Source organism: Ursus americanus, chromosome 7 (genome assembly GCF_024610735.1).
Source record: "Ursus americanus isolate L20-20 chromosome 7, mUrsAme1.1.p, whole genome shotgun sequence".
Classification (NCBI taxonomy): Eukaryota; Metazoa; Chordata; class Mammalia; order Carnivora; family Ursidae; genus Ursus; species Ursus americanus.
The window spans coordinates 48,640,610-48,659,579 of NC_142133.1; the positions used below are offsets into that span (position 1 = coordinate 48,640,610).

Sequence of the window (18,970 nt, forward strand, 5' to 3'; positions counted from 1 at the left end):
TGCAGTGAGCTGATGGTTGCTGTCATTATCAAACGTCTTGGTGAAGAGACCACTCACTTAGCGCCACAACCCCATACTCCATCCCTTGTGGGAATGTAGAATGGTACAACCACTTTGAAAAGGTTTTGGTAATTTCTTAAAATGCTAAACATAAAATACTAAACGCCATTGCACTGCTAGCTAGTGGAGATAAAGCATACGTCTTTACAAAGACTTGTAAATGGATGTTCATAGCACCTTTATTTGTAATAGCCAAAAACTGGAAATAGCCCAAATGTCCATCAAAAGATTAATGGATAAATCAGTTGTGATAGATCCATGCAATGGAATACTACTCAGCAATAAAAATGAACAAACTATTGATACATGCAACAACATGGATGAATCTCAAAATAATTATGCTGAAAGAAGACAGAAAAAAAGAGTATTTACTGTACGATTACATTTACATAGCATTCTAAAAAATGCAAACTAGTCTATAGTGACAGAAAGTAGCTCAGTGGTTGCTAGGGGACGGGTTAGTTTAGGAAGAAGCAGGAAGGAGAGACTACAGAGACACATGAGGAAGCTTTTGGGGGGTGATGGATATTCTCTTGATTGTGCTGATGGTTTCACAGATGTATACAATGTCAAAGCAAATGGATACTTTAAATATCTGCAGTGTATGTCAATCATACCTCAATAAGTCCTTTTAAAAATAACAGTACAGGTTCATTGTAAAAATTAAAATCCCATTCTTAGTTCCTCAGGGGTAAAGGTCTCAAAGGACCTTATAATTAAATTACTATAATTATAAGGGCACCTGCGTGGCTCAGTGGTTAAGTGTCTGCCCTTGACCCAGGTCATGATCCCTGAGTCCTGGGATCAAGCTCCACATTGGCCTCCCCACTCAGCAGGGAGCCTGTTTCTCTCTCCACCCTTCCCCCTGCTCATGTCCTCTCTTTCTCTCAAATAAATAAATAAAATCTTTAAAAAATTATTATAATTACAGATAGTGTGAACCGTTTGAGATCTTTTCCTTTGGAGAATATGCTTTTATATATTTTACTCAGTTGAGGTCATATAATACATATTGTTTTACAATCTCCTTTTTAAAAAATTTTTACATAGACTTTCACTGATGTTAATATTTATAGCTAAGGGATTCTGTGGCAAGAATGCACCAAATTTTTTAAATCATTTCCCTATTGTATGAGGTCAGGTGGTTTCCAAATTCCCCCTATTAAATAATAAGTATAGACAGAGGTTAAATTTTAAAAATAGTACCAATGTTCTCCATACAGTTTGCACAGTTTTGAACTACTAACAGTGTGTGAGAGCACCCTATTCCCTAAATCCTTGCTAAAATGAATATTATCAATATTTTGCAATTTTACCAATCTGAGGGTATAAAATATTGTTCTTAGTTTTCATTTCTAGGATTACTAGTCTAGATGTGCATCTTTGTGTATATTTATTGGCTATTTGAATTTCTTCTGTGAATTACTTCTTTTATCCTTTGTCCATTTTCCATTGAATTGTTTTCCTTCTTTCCTTTCCTCCTTTTTTTAATGTGAAGGAACCCTTTGAAAATGAGAAATCTGTAGGGGCGCCTGGGTGGCTCAGTCGTTAAGCATCTGCCTTCGGCTCAAGGCCCGATCTCGAAATCCTGGGATCGGGCTCCCTGCTCCGCTGGGAGCCTGCTTCTTCCTCTCCCACTCCCCCTGCTTGTGTTCCCTCTCTTGCTGGCTGTCTCGCTCTCTGTCTGTCAAATAAATAAATAAAATCTTTAAAGAAAAAAAAAAAGAAAATGAGAAACCTGTAGAGATGTTTTTAGGGTTTCCTTCACCATATCCCTCCTCTTCTTTTTCTTTCTTTTTGAATGAACTATAAAGCAGCAATTTTTCATATTAGAAGACACCAAACTGCCAGTTAGTCAACAATATTTATCAAATGCCTACTATGGGTCAGGCATTCTATAGGCTCTAGGAAAAGCACAGTGAACAAAAAAGAACCTCATACAATCTGGTGGGGACAGGTATTAAACAATGGTGATCCATAAAATTAAGTGAATTACTACAAATGTGCAAAATTCTGACTATAAGAAGAACGTGGTGATATCACCCTGAAGGTGATATATAAGTGAGCCTTGAAGGGTGAGCCAGCAGAGATATGAGGAGTATCCCGTACAAAAGAAACAGCATGTGCCTAAGAGCCTTCCCAGTTTCTGGGTGTGGGATTTGGACCATAGGCCCTTCAATTCCTAAAGCTGCACTTGTTTTAAAGCTGGTTATCAAGGGCAGAGAGGCCAAAGAGAGTGTGGAAGAAGGTTGGATTGGGTGGGTAGAATCTAACTGAAATACAGACCCCATAGCTACTGACAGAGCCCTATAAACACATCAGTGCAGGTTTCCTCAGTGACTGAAAGGGCCTGCGCATCTTCCACACATTTTCCAGGCTCCACCCTCAGAGCGGCATATACTCTATTTGTGTCCTGATATTGCTTTGGCAGTAGACGAAACTGTGGCTGAGCTATAGTTTGTCCTTCATACATGGACCTCAGGAAGCATGCACCCGATCCTCCCACCTGCTAAGACTCACATCTGAGGGGGTGGGAAGAACTAAGTGAGCAGGCATTCTAGCTCTTTGCTCCTGCCAAACACAGCAAGTGTCTAACTGGATCACACTCCCTTGCCATATGTTCACAAAGACGTTTATTCACACACAATTTCAAAGGTTTTATGTGCATTCTCCTGATCCCTGAAAAATATTATAAATAGATGCATATCCTTCACTTGAAAGGTACTGCAATGCCTGATGCTTTAAATATTTCCCTGAATTTGAAAGGAAAAATAGAAAGGACTGTTTTTCCTCCATTCCCCAGTTTGTCCTTGCTCATTTCTGTAATATTTCCCATCTAAGGGAGCATTGTAGCTCACGACTGCTCCCCATTCACTAGGTAGACTGTTAAATGAAATGCTTTGGGCAAGAAAATCACAACCCAAGTCCTAGCAGAAATTTTGGCCTAATAAAACCAAGATACACTTTGTTTTATACGACAGATGAACTCTGAAAATGTTAGATATAAACTGACCTTTGGAAAATTGAATTCCCTCCCATGCCTTATGTAATAATTTGGGGATGGATTTATCTGAATTTCTGACTAATCTTCAGATCTCAGGGGCTCCTAGCCACAGCTTATGACTTGAGAGAAGGCAAAGAAAGACCTTGAGTCATCTGCCCATTTCCAGCATTCCTCTACCAATCTTATGGTTACCCTGTACTAGTTTCCTAGGACTGCTATACAGAGTACAACAAAACAGGTGGTTTAAAAGAACAAAAATTTATCCTCCCACTGTCCTGGAGACTAGAAATCCAAAATCAAGGTGTCAGCAGAGCCATGCTTCCTCCGAGACTGTGGGTAGAATCCTTCCTCCCCTTTCCCTGGGTTCTGCTGATGGCTGTCAGTCATTGGTATTCCTCAGCTTGCAGCTGCATTAGTCCAGTCTCTGCTTCTGTCAAATACATGGTGTTTGTACGAGTCAGCTTGTGCTGCCATAACAAGCTACCATAAATTGGACGGCTTAAACAACAGTAATTTATTTTCTCACAGTTCTGGAGGCTGGAAGTCCGAGATAAGTGTCAGCATGGTCAGGCTCTAGAGAGAGCCCTCTTCCTGATTTGGACTTCTTGCTGCGTTCTCACATGGTAGAAAGAGCGAGCTGTGGTGTCTCTTTCTCTTATAAAGTCCCTACCCTCATAACCTCACCTAAACCTATTATCTCCCAAAGGTTCCATCTCCAAATACCAACACATTGGGGGTTAGGACTTCAACATATGCATTTTGGGGGTGACACAATTCAGTCAATAGCAATGTTCCCTCTGTGTCTCTCTGCCTCTTCTTATAAGCACACCAGTCACATTAAGGGCCCATCCTAATCCACCATGACCTTGTCCTAACTAATTATATCCACAATGATCCTATTTCCAAATAAGATCACATTCTGAGGTACTGGGGGTTAAGACTTCAACATATCTTTTGAAAGGGTACTACTGAAACTACAACGATTCTCATTATATGCGAGTCCTCCACTTCAGAGAAGAGAAAAGGTGATAGAGGATGAAAGGAGACTGGTTAGCTGAACCCTTTCAAAATAAACAGACTTCTATCCTCCACGAGTGGCCCCAAAGTAGGGACAGTTTCCACTTCGAAGAGGTAAGTAGATATCTGAGGTCTGACTCTAGCTTGAAGGATGTACTTTCCCTACGAAATCACAGTAATCACTACAGCCACCACATGTTGCCCTCTAAAGCACTGTTTCCACCGTTAAAACTCTCATGGAAGATTCACATGACCTTTCTTATTTCCACACAGCATAGCAGAGACAAAGCTTGCACTTTGACAAATCCAGCTGGAATATTTAAGCAAAACTTTACTAAAGTGGCCAAAAACAGTATTAGAATCTCAGAATTGGAAGAGTAGCATGTGACTCACACATTCAACACGATGTTAGACTGAATATTCTGAAAAACTCACTGCAAACATATAGAGAGTCTTGATAAAATATAACCAGAACTATTTTATGTGCATGGGTGATCTCAAAAAAAGTAAAGGAAATTAGTAATATCCGCCAATAACAGAAACTTAGAACCTTGTTTGTGTGTTTTTAAAAAATTATTTATAGCTTATAGATGGTAAAGTGCACAGCTTTTAAGTGTATGATCTGATGGATTTTTACATATGTATATACCTGTAAGACCACTATGTAGATCAACATTTAAAACACTTCCAAAATCTTAGAAGGCTCTATCATGCCTGTTTCCAGTCAATACCCACCAAAGATAATCATTACTCTGACTTGTATCTCCATAAATTAGTTTTATCTCTTCTTGAATGTCACGTAAGTGAACTCAAATAGTATGCTTGGTTTTAATGATTGGGCAGTGGAACAGGAGACAAGCCTTGAAAAGCTGGGAAAGTGGTGAAGCACAACTGAGACCCCCTGAAGATAAGAGCCTTGAAGACTTCATCCTCAGTGAAAGGACAGAATAGGGAGAAAAATCTATCTGCTAACAAAGAGGGCTAAGAAGAAAATGTTTGTTTCAGGCCACATATCTGGTGAAAAAATAAAATTAGAAGGCTTCCTTAAGAAACCGTAATTATGACTGCCTTCCTGTGGGCTTAAATTTATACTACTTCCTTTATGTTGCAAATCCTAGGCCTAGATATTAAATTAAACTGTTCCTAATTTAAACTGTTGAGAACTTTATGGGGACCTGAGATAGGGTGGGGGGAAACCAACTGTTAACTTGTAATTGCATACCTTGCTAAATTATCATTCCAAAATGAGGACAAAATAAAGACATCTTCAGGAGTAAAAATGACTAACAACAGACGAAAAAAAATCCACAAACTGACAGATCAACATTAAACAAAATTCTAAAGAATGTGCTTTACAAATAATAGTGATGATCTTAAAAGGAAGGCCTTAGATACAAGAAGAAATAATAAGTTAGTGAATACTGTAGTCAATCTGAAAAGAGTTGATTGAATAAATGATAATAATATTGAATTTGGGGAGATTAAAAGGGTAAAACTAAGACATTCCACAACAGTAATATGAAAAAATGGGTGGGAAATCATTGGAATTAAAATGATCACAGGGGAATCACACATCTTCCCTTCTTTCCCTGTGGCAGTGAGATACTGAAAACAAGATATACCTTAATATTCCTTGGGAAGGAGTAAAGGTATTGAATAATTTTAGATATTGAGTAAATTTGTTAGAATTTTAAGGATAATCACTAAAAGCAGTACTTCCAAAACAGTAAAGAAAAAAATGGAATTAAGAATATTAATCTAGGGGTGCCTGGGTGGCTCAGTCGGTTAAGGGTCTGCCTCTGGCTCGGGTCATGATCTCATGGTCCTGGGATTGAGCCCTTCACATTGCTCAGCGAGGAGCCTGCTTCTCCTTCTCCCTCTGCCCCTCCTCCCTGTTCGTGCTCTCTCTCTCTCTATCTCTCTAAAATAAATAAATAAAATCTTAAAAACAAAAACAACGGTTTAAAAAAATTCCCTCCTTCTTGCCGAAAGGAAAACCACAGACTGAGAGAAAATATCTGCAATGCATATTTGACAAAGGACTTACATCCAGAATATATGAAGAACTCCTATAATTCAATAAAAAAAGACAAACAGCAACCCAATAGAAAAATGGGCAAAAGATTTCACAAAAGAGGTAATTCAGATGGCCAGTAAACATAAGACAAAGGTCTCAGCCTCATTAGTTGTTGGAGAAATGCAAATTATAACTACAAAGTAATATCTCTATACACCCACCAGAATTTCAGAAATCAAAAATTAACATCAAATTTTAGCAAGAATGTAGGACAGCTGGGACTCTCATATACTGTTGGGGAGGATACAAATTGATAAAACTACTTTAGAAAATTGTCAGTGTCTACGAAAACTGAACATAGGTATACTCACTAAGAAATTCTACCCTCAACAAAAACGTGAACCAAAGTCACATACAAGAATGTTCATAGCAGTACTATTTGCAATGGTCAGAAACTGGAAGTAAACTAAATAAATGTCTATTATGACAGAATAAACTGGTATGTTCAGATGATATAACACTATGCAATAATGAAAATGAATGAAGTACTGCTATAGAGATGAACCTCACAATGTTAAATGAAACTGTACACAAAATACAGAATATTATAGGATTCCATTTACATAACATTCAAGAATAAGCAAAACTACCCCAGGATTTACGAAGTTATTGTAGAGATTAAATTTGGGAAGGATGGTGGAAGTAGTGACAAGGAGGGAACCAAGGAAGATTTCTGGGATGTGACAGTTGCTCTGTTTCTTGATCTGGGTTATGGGTTATGTGAGCGTTGAGTTTGTGAGAAATTAATAACCTGCACATTTAATATTTATATACTTTTATGGAGATGTATTGCCTTTTAGTAAAAACTTTAACTAAATGGAAAAAAGAATGTATTTTCCCTGGATGACTGGAAGTGGTTAAAGAAGGAATAGATGGTGAAGGTACTGTCCATTTGTTCCATCCTTCTCTTGTCCTACTTCTCCTCTTTTTAGCTGGTCAGCAATATTATGAGGCATCAAAAGCGTTTTCTGATTCCTACCTATGGTTCACCATATAGGAATATTACTTCAGAAACACTAGTCCTGCTCTCAAGACTATGTACTAATTCTCAGATACACAAGCATCTTATAGCTAACAACACATTCTCCTGGACTAAGAAAACTCCAAGCTGTTTGAATTAACTCTAGGTCTCTGATTACCAGATTCTAAATAAAATGCATGTAATTTCCCAGAATGGGCTAATTACATATATTCCTCCTTAGCGTTAAAGGAACATAACTGAATGAATTGCTGTAGTCTTTTTTAGCTGACAGAATAACTATGAAATGAAGGGTCCTTTCTCAAATTTCTATATAACCCAGTCTAGTGCATATCATGCCATAAACTGTCCTTTACCTCTCAACATTTCCACAGTCATGAAAACACAGCAGTCTGTGTACATCTGCTCTGATTCAGTAACAGGAGAGAATATGCTCAGTGGAAGTAGAAGAAAGCTGATCCCATGTCTTCTGTTCCCTGTTTTGGAGATAATTCAGGGTAACTGGATGAGATGGTTGCTGAACTCATGGGGTTGGACTTTAATACCTTACAGTTCACAGGTTTCTTTCTAAATAAAAATCCTGGCTAAATATATGCCATTTTGATGAATAGATGTAGATATCATAATATATTTCAGAGTGGGGTTATATTGGAACTAGCTTTTTTAACAGATGAACTCCTGATTTCATTCTCCTTCCCATGGTGACGTGGGATGTATCCAAATCTGGGTATTCAGCACCTGCTATGGCTATATTGCCAGGTAACTGCATGCTTTTCTGTGGATCCTGGCAGGTAGACGGTTTATAGATTTTTGTAAATGTAGCATGCCTTTTGTTAGATGATGAGTGTGCCAATTTATTCATGACAGGGACATCTACAACCTCAATTAAGGCAGAAGACTGGACTAAACAGCCTTTACATTTGCTTCTGATACTCAGATTCTATTATTTTAAACAGGAAAACTGTTAAGAATGACACTTTTTCTTTTTTCCCCTCTCATCAGACAAGATAAAGTGCTTTTAAAGCAAAGCAATATACATTGAGTTTGGTCACAGTCCACCATGTTCAATACTAACAAATAATTTGAACAATACTGCTTTAAAAGCCCAAAATATTGCTGTGTTTGGCAAGAGGGATCTCTTACCCAAGCCTCTGGCAACAAAGCTGGGAGTCAGCTTGAGGCATTTTGTTCCAGAAACCTACTGTTTTAGCCACCTGACTCAGGAATTAAGTAAAACTAAATGGGGAGCATTTAAACGATAAAAACAAAAGCGGCCCTGAAAATACCAGAATTCTAACTGTTTTGCTGGTCTGAAACCCAACTACTTCGTTTTTGTGAAAGGACTTCACAAAACCCCAAGTAAATTGCCCATGTGGAAATATGTCACCAGACCCTGCTTTATCAACAAATAGATGGTGGTCTCAAAGTACATTCCCAAATGAGAAGAGCTCTTAGAATTTTACCAACGGTAGGGACAGTGACTAAATATACATTGCACACGAACATCATCTTTCTCTTCTACGACTGACAGCATGTTATGGATAATTGGTGAGATGGTCAGGAGTTTATCTTTTGAAAGGGAGGCAAGAAACAAGATTTCTGTCTTTCCCACCCCTTCTCCCTCATGGGTTTTCCAGGAAACAGACACTTTTCACTTTGTTGAAACGTTTTAAAGTTTCAAAACATTTTAAAATTTAATGGTTTTAAAACTATTTTGAATATAATAAGATGGATTTTCCTGACTTCTTGTGCAAATGGTACTGGTAAAATGTTTTTCTGAACGACATAGAATCGTTGTCAGTAGGATAGTGATGTTCTTTCAGGAAATTGACACCATACTTACTGGCCACAAACTACTGTTTTGTATTTGGGTCTTTTTTTTTTTTTTCTTAAAACCTTTTACCTCTTGCTGGCAAACTACTGTAACTATGACTTCTTTGCCTGCCCTGCCTCTAATAGGCTCCACCTCCTACTTCAAAGTCTCTATCTGTGTAGCTTCTATTCAATAGATTGGGAAGCTAAATCACCAAACTCATTCAAGTTCTATGTAAAGTAAGAATAAATTGTGAGTAAGCATCTGTGTGACTCTCCCTTCATTCAGTAGATGCTTATAAGAAAATACTAAGTGTTCATCAATAGATATATGGATAAAAATATGGTAGATATACCACATTTGTACCACCACATTGTATATACCACGTATATATGATGGAATATTATTCAGCCACAAGAAACAAGGAAATCTTGCCATTAGTGACAACAGGGATGGGTCTTGAGGACATTATGCTAAGTGAAATAAGTCAGACAAAGACAAAAACTACATGATATCACTTATATGTGGAATCTACAAAAAAAGAACAAAAAAGAACAGAAAAGCCAAACTCATAGAAACAGAAAGTAGAATGGTGGTTACCAGGGACTGGAGGGTGGGGGAAATGGGGAGATGCGTGTCAAAGAGCACAGACTTCCAGTTAGAAGATGAGTAAGTTTTGGGGATCTAATGCACAGCATTGTGATTATAGAGAGTGGGTCTTAAATGTTATTACAGGTCGTTTTGTGATGTGATGGAAGTGTTAGCTAATGCCACCATGGTCATCAAACTGCAATATATATATTTATCGAGTCAACACATTGTACACCTTAAACTTACAGAATGCTATGTATCAGTTTTACCTCAATAAAGTTGGAAAAAACAAATTAAAAAAAAAAAAAGAAAACAGGTAGTACCTGACCTTTGACATCTGTCTGCGTGCCTCTCTACTTTTAAGATTATTTTTGTTCTTATTAGATAAATATGTTATAAATTGTTAGGTATTGTCAATTCTAAGATGGTGTTTTAAAACAGACTGTAAATGAGAATATTCAAGCACCATTTGTTTAGCATATAATATAAAGAACCTATTATCCCATCATCACATAAACTAATAGAACTTGACAGTAACAAGTATGCAATTTATCATTAACATAAGGGATTATGTAATTTTAACAAAAGACTATTCCTATTGTCTTTTCCACAAATGCACTTATTTCTAAGTGAAAATATGATAGAAAGAGACTTGAGGGGCGCCTGGGTAGCGCAGTCGTTAAAGCGTCTGCCTTCGGCTCAGGGCGTGATCCCGGCGTTACGGGATCGAGTCCCACATCGGGCTCCTCCGCTATGAGCCTGCTTCTTCCTCTCCCACTCCCCCTGCTGTGTTCCCTCTCTCGCTGGCTGTCTCTCTGTCACATAAATAAATAAAATCTTTAAAAAAAAAAAAAAAAAAAAGAAAGAGACTTGAACAAGATAGAATCTTATCCAGAGGTTTTAAAAAAGCCACCACAGCTTTGACTGGCTGACATAATCTTTTAAAAAAATATTTGAATACCTTTAGTTAGAGCAAACACACTGTTGCCCCCACCACTCCTACGCAAACTCTGTTTCACTGGGCCCTGAAGACTTCAGATTTGAAAGCTGTGTCCTAGTCACATCTTTAACTATCTTGGTTGTCCTGAATTTCGATCACCTATTAAGTGGGGATTCCTTCTTGTCTACCTGTTGCACAGGGATATTATTAAGTAAAATGATCTATTATATATGAATCAATAAAAACTTTGGGCGAGAAGATGGCACAAAAAATTAAGCAGGGATTGCCTAAATTGATCATTAATCAGTATACTTAAATTTTGGCCACAAGAACAAGAATAGAATGACTAAAACATAGATGATTCAAAACGTCATTTTAACAATTAAGTTTCCATTCTTCTCTAAATTTTAATCAAATCCAATAGTGAAAAGGACCCAACACTTCACCTCTGCTATCTTTTGTCCCTTGGATAGTTTTTAAGTAATAATAAAATGGCCAAGGGGAAAAATATGGGAGCAAGGAGAAAGATTACATGAATAATCTTCCAGGCTCCCAAATAATCTGGAGATGAAAAGAAGTATGGGACTACAAAAAAAAAAAAAAAAATATATATATATATATATATATATGATTTTTGTCTTGGAGCAGGCCATAACTATTGATGTCTTTGTCCGTACTAATGAGTACTAAAAATATAATTTCTTTTATCTTTTCTACCTACACTAGATGGGTGGTAAAAAGTTTGGTAAAGGGCAAAATTAAAATAGATTTTAAAAATTCAAGCCAATAATTACTTACTGAATGTTGACTCTGGGTCTAATATGTTAAGGATACAACAGTAGATTATAGCATTACTCCTGCCCTCAGGGATCTCTTATCCTTAAAGACTTACATAAAAACATGAGAGAAGACTGTAGAAAAACTGAGCAGAACACAATCACGTATCCTACTATTACAGCTAACCAGAGTTCAGTAACTATAAAGCCCACATACTTGGAAAATTTAGTTCATTAAATTCAATAGGTTGCTCTACGAATTCAAACTTTCTTTTAAACACAGTACAAGTTTAGAGTCTGTCAACCTTGAATATTTCCTTCAATTCTCCACCTCCAGGAAAATCTGACAAAAGCATTATTTGCTATGCTTAACAATTAAGGGATGAGTCAAGCTTCCCTGGAGATCTGATCCTCTGGCAATTATTTCCTCCCCAACTTCATTGTCTTATCTTTACTGCATGTCTAACATTCGAAATGTGTGTCTATTTTATGCCCTGCACTGTGGATATTTAGATGAGTACTGCACAGGTGATACTTTCAAGTTCACCCAAAAGAGGTACCTGCAGAGTTTTAATACAGTGCAGTCAGGTATCAGCGGGATGTAAGAAGGGCACGTATCAAGAAAGGGCAAGGCATCACTAATGTTAGAAGAAGGGCACATATCAATCTGCTCCATGGTTGGGGATAGTAAGTTTGATCACTTACTTGAGTAAGATGACAGCTGCCTGAACTTTCAGTATAAAGTTATGTTTGTCTCTTTATAAATCTGGTGGGGAAGGAAAAGATAGGTGGGAAGGTGTAGAATTTCTGGATAAAGTGGGATCTAGCCAGACAAACCAGAGAAGAAATGAGAACACTAGGGAGAGGTGAGAGCAAAGCACCAAGCTGAGAAAAACTAGAACCTGGGCCTGGAGAGACAAGCAGTCCAGAGTGTGATGATGTCTCTACGAAGTCAGGCAGGAAGATTGTGAAGGGCCTTGAAAGCTGGTTTTAAGGAGATTGGTTTATCTTCTAGGGTGGTAACCTCCAAAGTGTGATGTGCCCTAGGATACTGGAGAAATTTTAATTATTTTAAAATGTCTATATTTTTGTGTACATTTCATAATGGGATAATATTATAGGTCTATGACCCATTAACTGAAATCAGGACCCTAAGAGAAGGACTGGGGGTAGAGGAGACAATGAAAAGGTCTTTTACTAGGTACTGAAAAGCACCCAGCAGAAGCTGTTCAGCAGATGGCTGAATATAAAAGTGGAGATCTGGGGAGGGGCCTTTGTCTGGACATGTAAAACATGAAAGAGCCATGGACCAATGGCAGAACTCTGGGAAACACTAACATTTACAATAACTTGATTGCCTTTTTTCAAAAGGAAATTTAAAAGCATAAGGAGCAGTGTTTGTATTTTTATTTAAAAATTGAAAAGAGCTCCCAAATATTAATAGCTGGCCCTTAATATTTCCATTAATGTATGAAAATGAGGCTGTCTACCATAAAGAAAACAAAAAAGGTTTCTGCTAGTAACCCAGCAGTAATTCAGAGTAAGAAAATGCTTTTGAGGAGCAGTAAAGAAAAGATTTTAAAAGCGCACCATGAAACTCAGAACTGATCACAGTGCTGGGCCAGGGGAAATACAAAGTGAGCCTGGAACACCTTGTGTCAGAAAGCGAGCGTTTCAAGATTGAAAGGGACATATCAATAGCACAGAAGAGTTGGCCTAGAGAGGCTCCCACTTACCAAATTTGGGATGATTCGGAAATCAAAAATAATAACGAATTTTAACACATTGAATATAAAAAGAAACTAAGTCCAGTAATAGTCAAAGCATGTGAGAAAGAAAAATGGAAAAATAGCTATTCTTCACACACACACACACACACACACACACAAATGCCAGCTAAAAAATGTAGAACGAAGGATGCAATTAGAAAATCCCCATGTTATGGGGCACCTGGGTGGCTCAGTCGGTTGAGCATCTGACTCTTGTTTCAGCTCAGGTCATGATCTCAGGGTCGTGGGATTGAGTCCTGAGTCAGGCTCTACGCTCAGCAGGGGGTCTGCCTGAGATTCTCTCTTCCCCTCTGCCCCTCATAACCCCCCAACCCCTCCCCCCATTTTGCTCTCTAAAATAAATCAACCAATCTTAAAAAAAAAAAATCCCCATGGTACAACTCCTATTTAGTAACTGATTTAGACCAATAGTCACCAGTGGATGTTAAAACCATTGGGTTACTAACGTAACACTGAATGTTAACTATACTAGAATTAAAATTTTTTAAAAAGTTGGATATTCACATAGCCTCTCAGGTTCCCTCTTAAGTGAAAAGTATCTTACAATGGAAAGATATCACTTTAAACAAATTTAGCTTCACCAATGATGGGACAAACCAATACAAAGTGTCTACTGATGTTATACTAAATGGGAGGTACATATCATCCATAATGTAGAACATTCTATTAGCCAACTAGCCTGTACTCTCCAAAAATTTATCTGGAAAGACATAAAAAAAAAAAAAAAAAAAGGCAGGGAACTGCTCTAGAGAAAAGGATGAAAGGAAGGCCAAACACAATGCATGAACCTTGCCTGAGGTTTACAATAAAAATCAGATAAAAACATATAAAGATATAAAGGATATTTTGGGAGCAAGAGGGAAGTAGGGATTGTATATTAAATATTACTGAATCAACGTTAATAAATTTCTTGGGTATGATAATGGTATGGTGATTATGTAAAAAGAAGTTCTTGTTCTTGGGAGATACATGGTGATATATTCAGTAGTAAAGCAGCATCAGGATGACTAAAATTTATTTTCAAAGGGATCAGCAACAAACAAACAAAACACCAGAGAAAAGAAAGAAAAATGATAAATATACACATAGAGAAGATAAAGCAAAGGTAACAAAATATAAACACTTGGTGAATTAGAGAAACGGATGCTCACTGTACTGCTTCCAATTTTTCTGTAGTCTTATAATTTTTCAAAATCAAAGTCAGGAAAAACATAAGTAATCAATGTGTGGCTAATATGCTATAGTTGATTTTACTTACATGAATATACTACTCACAAACGACTCAATACTTAAAAAAAAAAAAAAAAAGAGCCCACCATGAAATTCCTTCCCATCAAAGCTAACCAAGCTAAGAGGCTGACTAATGTCACCTTTGGCTAGTATCAGCAACATAATTTATCTTTTTGTTTTTCCTCATGAATCAAGGATCACGTCTGACTTACCTGTGAAATTCAAACCAGCAAAACACCTATAGCATTCAGCCACCTCATCAAAAACAAGTTAACATTGGAAAAGCTGTAATCTTCTGGTTTTAAAATAATTTATTTCATAGGTCTGTTTTAATTTCATGTCTCAGAGCATACATTATTTAACCAAGAGGTGCTGGACAGAGATTGTAAAAAGGGAGGAAACATTTAGGATAAGAAACCGCCTCAATTCCATTAGAATTTGATCCTACCTTGTAAAGTCTTGCTAGGATAAATTTCTATCATACTTCTTTTGTGCTTACAAAAAACATTAACTTCTGAATTTCCAATGTTGTAAATAAAAATTTTTACAATTAAGTATGCATTCAATTGACACACAAGGCAACCAAGTAATTGTCATCAACATTAGCATAATGTGTATTTCCTGTCACTGCACTAACATTAAACTAAACTTCAAACCACAAAAACATTGTGACTAACATTAAAAAGGCAAGCTGTAAGATACTCAAAGCTTATAAAGGACAAATTGCACATGGTTAAGATGGGACATCATTTGACAAGGGCTGGTGGTGTGCATATGGCTGCTTTTTTTTATAAGAAGGCCACCGGCAAACAGGGCAACAGTGTCGGCCGCCAGCCAACCACATCACGATGCAATTCTGATGGAACACATGACCACAAGGCAACCCCATTAGCAAACATCCATTTTCAAAATTCTCTAGGCAAACAACACATTCAGTACAGTGCAGCATATCAGCAGGCCAAGTTAACCAATCAGGTTCCATATCTTCATTAGCATTATATGATCCATATGACCTCCCCTTCCTTTCATATGGGCCGGTCTGACAATATTTATTGGCACATGAACAAGCCTCAGCATCACAGTGACTTGCTCTTCCTGGAGAATTGTGAACTATGCTTTGTTTATCTTCAAATACTTCCTTTTCACTGCTAAAAGTGTCTGTGCTCTCGCTGTCTGAGTCATTTTCAGTATCTTGAGAACCCTCCGACATTTCCTCTTCAGACTGGACTCCAAGACATTTAAATCGCCACATTGGCAAATTTTTTATGTAATCAGTTGGTATCAGAGGGTGAAGCCAAAGGTCAGGGAAAGCTAACCGCTCCAAGAATAAGTCAGGGTCTTCGTCCCAATCAGATTCTACAGGAAAGTTCTGAAAAGAAGCAATCGGGTGGAAGAGGTAGCTGGTGTACCAGTCCCACAGACTTGATAACCATTCTAAGTTATTGGCATTGACTTCATCATTGTTGTTGTTGCGCCGTCTCTTCTTCTCAAAGTAATCGATTAGTAAACCATGTCCAAGGTACGTACTGAGAAACAGGGCCGGGTGTGAAGAATAGAACATCCAGTCTGCCCTTACCCATGACGCCAGTGTGGTTGTATTGGAATATCGCAACAATTTTAAGCTATATTCATAAAAGCTATCTAGGTAAGGGAGCTGTAAAAAGCCCAACACAGGTAGCCAGGAAATAATTAATAGAGAATTATATGTCCCTAAAGTGCTTATGAGAACCACAAATCGCTTTATGGTTGCTCCTTGTGTGATAAATAAGTCCATCCAAGCCATGAGATTAACTAGAACCAAGCTCAAAACAAACAGATCATTTACTTCAGGTTGCAATGAGCGCAAAAATGAATCCATGGCCTGAAGGGATATAAATTCACCTGTGTGGTTTCCGTATCTGTAAATTCCTTCAGGAGTTCTAAGAATGTATGATGGCATGTTATATACACCAATATCTGTCATGTAACTCTTGTTGTCCCAATTTTCCACATTAACAAAAATAAACTCAACTCTTCCAGTAAACTTTATACTTAGTGCAGAGAAGAAAGCTGGGGGTTGGTCAAGGTTTGCAAACAGGTATATTTTTACCCAATATTGATCACTTTTATTCCACTCTTCTTTCAAACGTTCAGGATTATAAATGGTTTTGATCCGAGAAGCTGCGTGAGCAGTTATCCACTTAAAAATGTGCTCTACTTCAATTTTGCGTCCACTATATTCTTTAAGCATGACTTTCCCTTTAGAAGTGCTTGTTTGTGGGACAGACATAATGAGTGTGGATCGTACCCAGCCTCTTCTCCTGCAGTATCTGTAACAGAGTAAACTGAAGTCAAAGGTAGGCCCGTGGGTGAGCCAGCTTGCTCATCCTCACTGTTGCACAATTTGTTTCTCCCTAACAAATTTCTTTGGCACTGAAAGATACTCTCTCCCCAAAACCAAATAACCTCCAAATAATCAAAAGCAGTACCAATACCTGGCAGTCATACAAGAACAAAAGCAAGCTCTCTTTTTGTAGTTTTGTTTCATATTTGTTTCTGGTTTGTTTGTTTGTTTTTTAAAGAAAAGGCTTTAGTCAAGGAAATTAGCAAATACTTCAGCATCTATTATGTACCTACAACTTCATTATGTGCTTATAAGATCCAAAAGAAAATAGGAAAATAATTCCTGCTCACAAGGAATTTAAAATCCTATTAAGGAAACAAAACAGAAGTATAAAACCATATATATTCAATTACTAAAGAATGTAAAAGAAGTTCAAAAAGGGGGGCGCCTGGGTGGCTCAGTTGTTAAGCGTCTGTCTTCGGCCCAGAGCGTGATCCCAGGGTCCCGGGATTGAGTCCCACATCGGGCTCCCTGCTCCACTGGGAGCCTGCTTCTTCCTCTCCCACTCCCTCTGCTTGTGTTCCCTCTCTCGCTGGCTGTCTCTCTCTCTCTCTCAAAATAAATAAATAAAATCTTAAAAAAAAAAAAGTTCAAAAAGGGGAATATCACTGAGAGTTTGAATGGTGAAGATTTCACAAAAGGTTTGGGAACTGAATGAGGTCTTGAAGGTGGTTAGATTCAGATGGGCGAAGAGAGAATAGATTATCCTACATGCCGAGTCCCAGACTTGAATGCAAGCCCCTTGAAGACAGGAGCCATGCTGTACCCAAGCACCCACCCAATACCTGATGCACACAGGCATGGTTACAAAGTAATCCATACAAAAGCTCACCCAAGAAAGTGCAAGTCCCATACTTTTTTGTATTCTTTCATCTCTTTAATGAAGATCATGAAGAGGGGTATTTAATACAGATGAAACAAAGTAAGTTTTCAGATTAAGAAGAGATTCTGTTAGAGGATAAGTAAGTATAGAAGAATTTAACTAAAATTAAATCATTTGTTTAGATTTTTTAAAAGAGATTTTATTTACTTGAGAGAGTAAGAGCGAGAGAGAGCATGAGCAGGGTGAGGGGCAGAGGGTGAAGCAGGCTCTCCGCTGAGCAGGGAGCCTGATGCGGGGCTTGATCCCAGGACCCTGGGATCATGACCCGAGCTGAAGGAAGACGCTTAACCAATTGAGCCACCCAGGTGCCCCCATTTGTTTAGATTTAACCAGTGTGGTCATGACTCCAATCCTTTTGGAGATGGACAAAATCTTGCTATGTTATTTGTGACATCACTCTCCCCCTAAAAAACTAGATGAGAAATGAAAGGAAATACTGAAAAATAAAAACAGTTGTTATATGACAGAGAAGAAGTTGTAAGTGCAACATTTCCCTTTTTTTTTAAAGTACTTTTTTTCCCAAAATCCTACCATGTGGAGTTTTGTGATATGTAAATTTACCTCAATAAAGTTGGAAAAAAGAAAATCTACCATTCAGGTATATTTTGTTTGTTACAGATTTGTAAATGGATGGTAATACATGTTCAATTTCTTATTTTGCTATTTAAAATATTGATATAAAAATCATAAAATCATAAGTGTTATGTGTTATGCTTTACTTAGTAAACATGGATTATATGTGTGTATGTGGGTGTGTGTGTGTATATATATATATATATTTTTTTAAGTTTTATTTATTTTAAGTAATCTCTACACCCAACGTGGGGCTTGAACTCATGATCCCAAGATCAAGAGTTGCATGCTCCTCTGACTGAGCCAGCCAGGTGCCCCAGCATGGATTATATTTTATTTAAATAAGCACACTACACATTTATATGATCAGATTGAAAGTCTCAACATAGCTCATATGGTTTTATAATGATAATACAATTAGTTGTATCTCAGGAATTTTGTGATATAACTTCAGATAAATGAAGATCACATGTTATGTCATAAACACAAGGTTAGTAATGACTCTGAGAAACTATCTGGGTGACTCAGAATCACAGACCATGATTCAGTTTCTTGTTGAGTTGATTTGCTTCCTTAACAGTTCAGATTCCACTAATATCAATATCGCTTTAAGTGAAATGGTTTGAGAATTATGAATTCCTAAAAAGAAAATATCTTCTATCCCTTAACACTGTATTTGTATAATGCAAAGTAATAATTCATTGACATGAATTCTATTTTTACCCTCCACCCCCAAAAGCAACAAGTCAAATAGATAATTGCCTTATTTACATCTTAAATAACTTTAAGTAGATTTAATTTTTAAATTTCATATGATACTTGTGATAACACATTTCTACTCTTGGTCATTCTTT

The 18,970-nt window shown here is 37.4% G+C and overlaps 1 protein-coding gene across 4 annotated transcripts in view; it reads right to left on the bottom strand.

The window, feature by feature from the left end:
- RNF103 (ring finger protein 103) overlaps nt 1-18,970 on the bottom strand; it is an 88,577-nt gene that overhangs the window by 56,309 nt on the left and 13,298 nt on the right. For 3 of the 4 annotated variants that reach the window (XM_045808871.2, XM_045808872.2, XM_087863649.1), the window contains one exon: nt 14,571-16,586. The exons of the other annotated variant lie outside the window; for it this stretch is intronic. In XM_045808871.2, coding sequence (XP_045664827.1) covers nt 15,011-16,586 — 1,576 coding nt within the window. In that variant the 3' untranslated portion in view covers nt 14,571-15,010. Of the gene's footprint in view, nt 1-14,570; nt 16,587-18,970 lie in introns of those variants that run through there. 4 annotated transcript variants of the gene reach the window in all.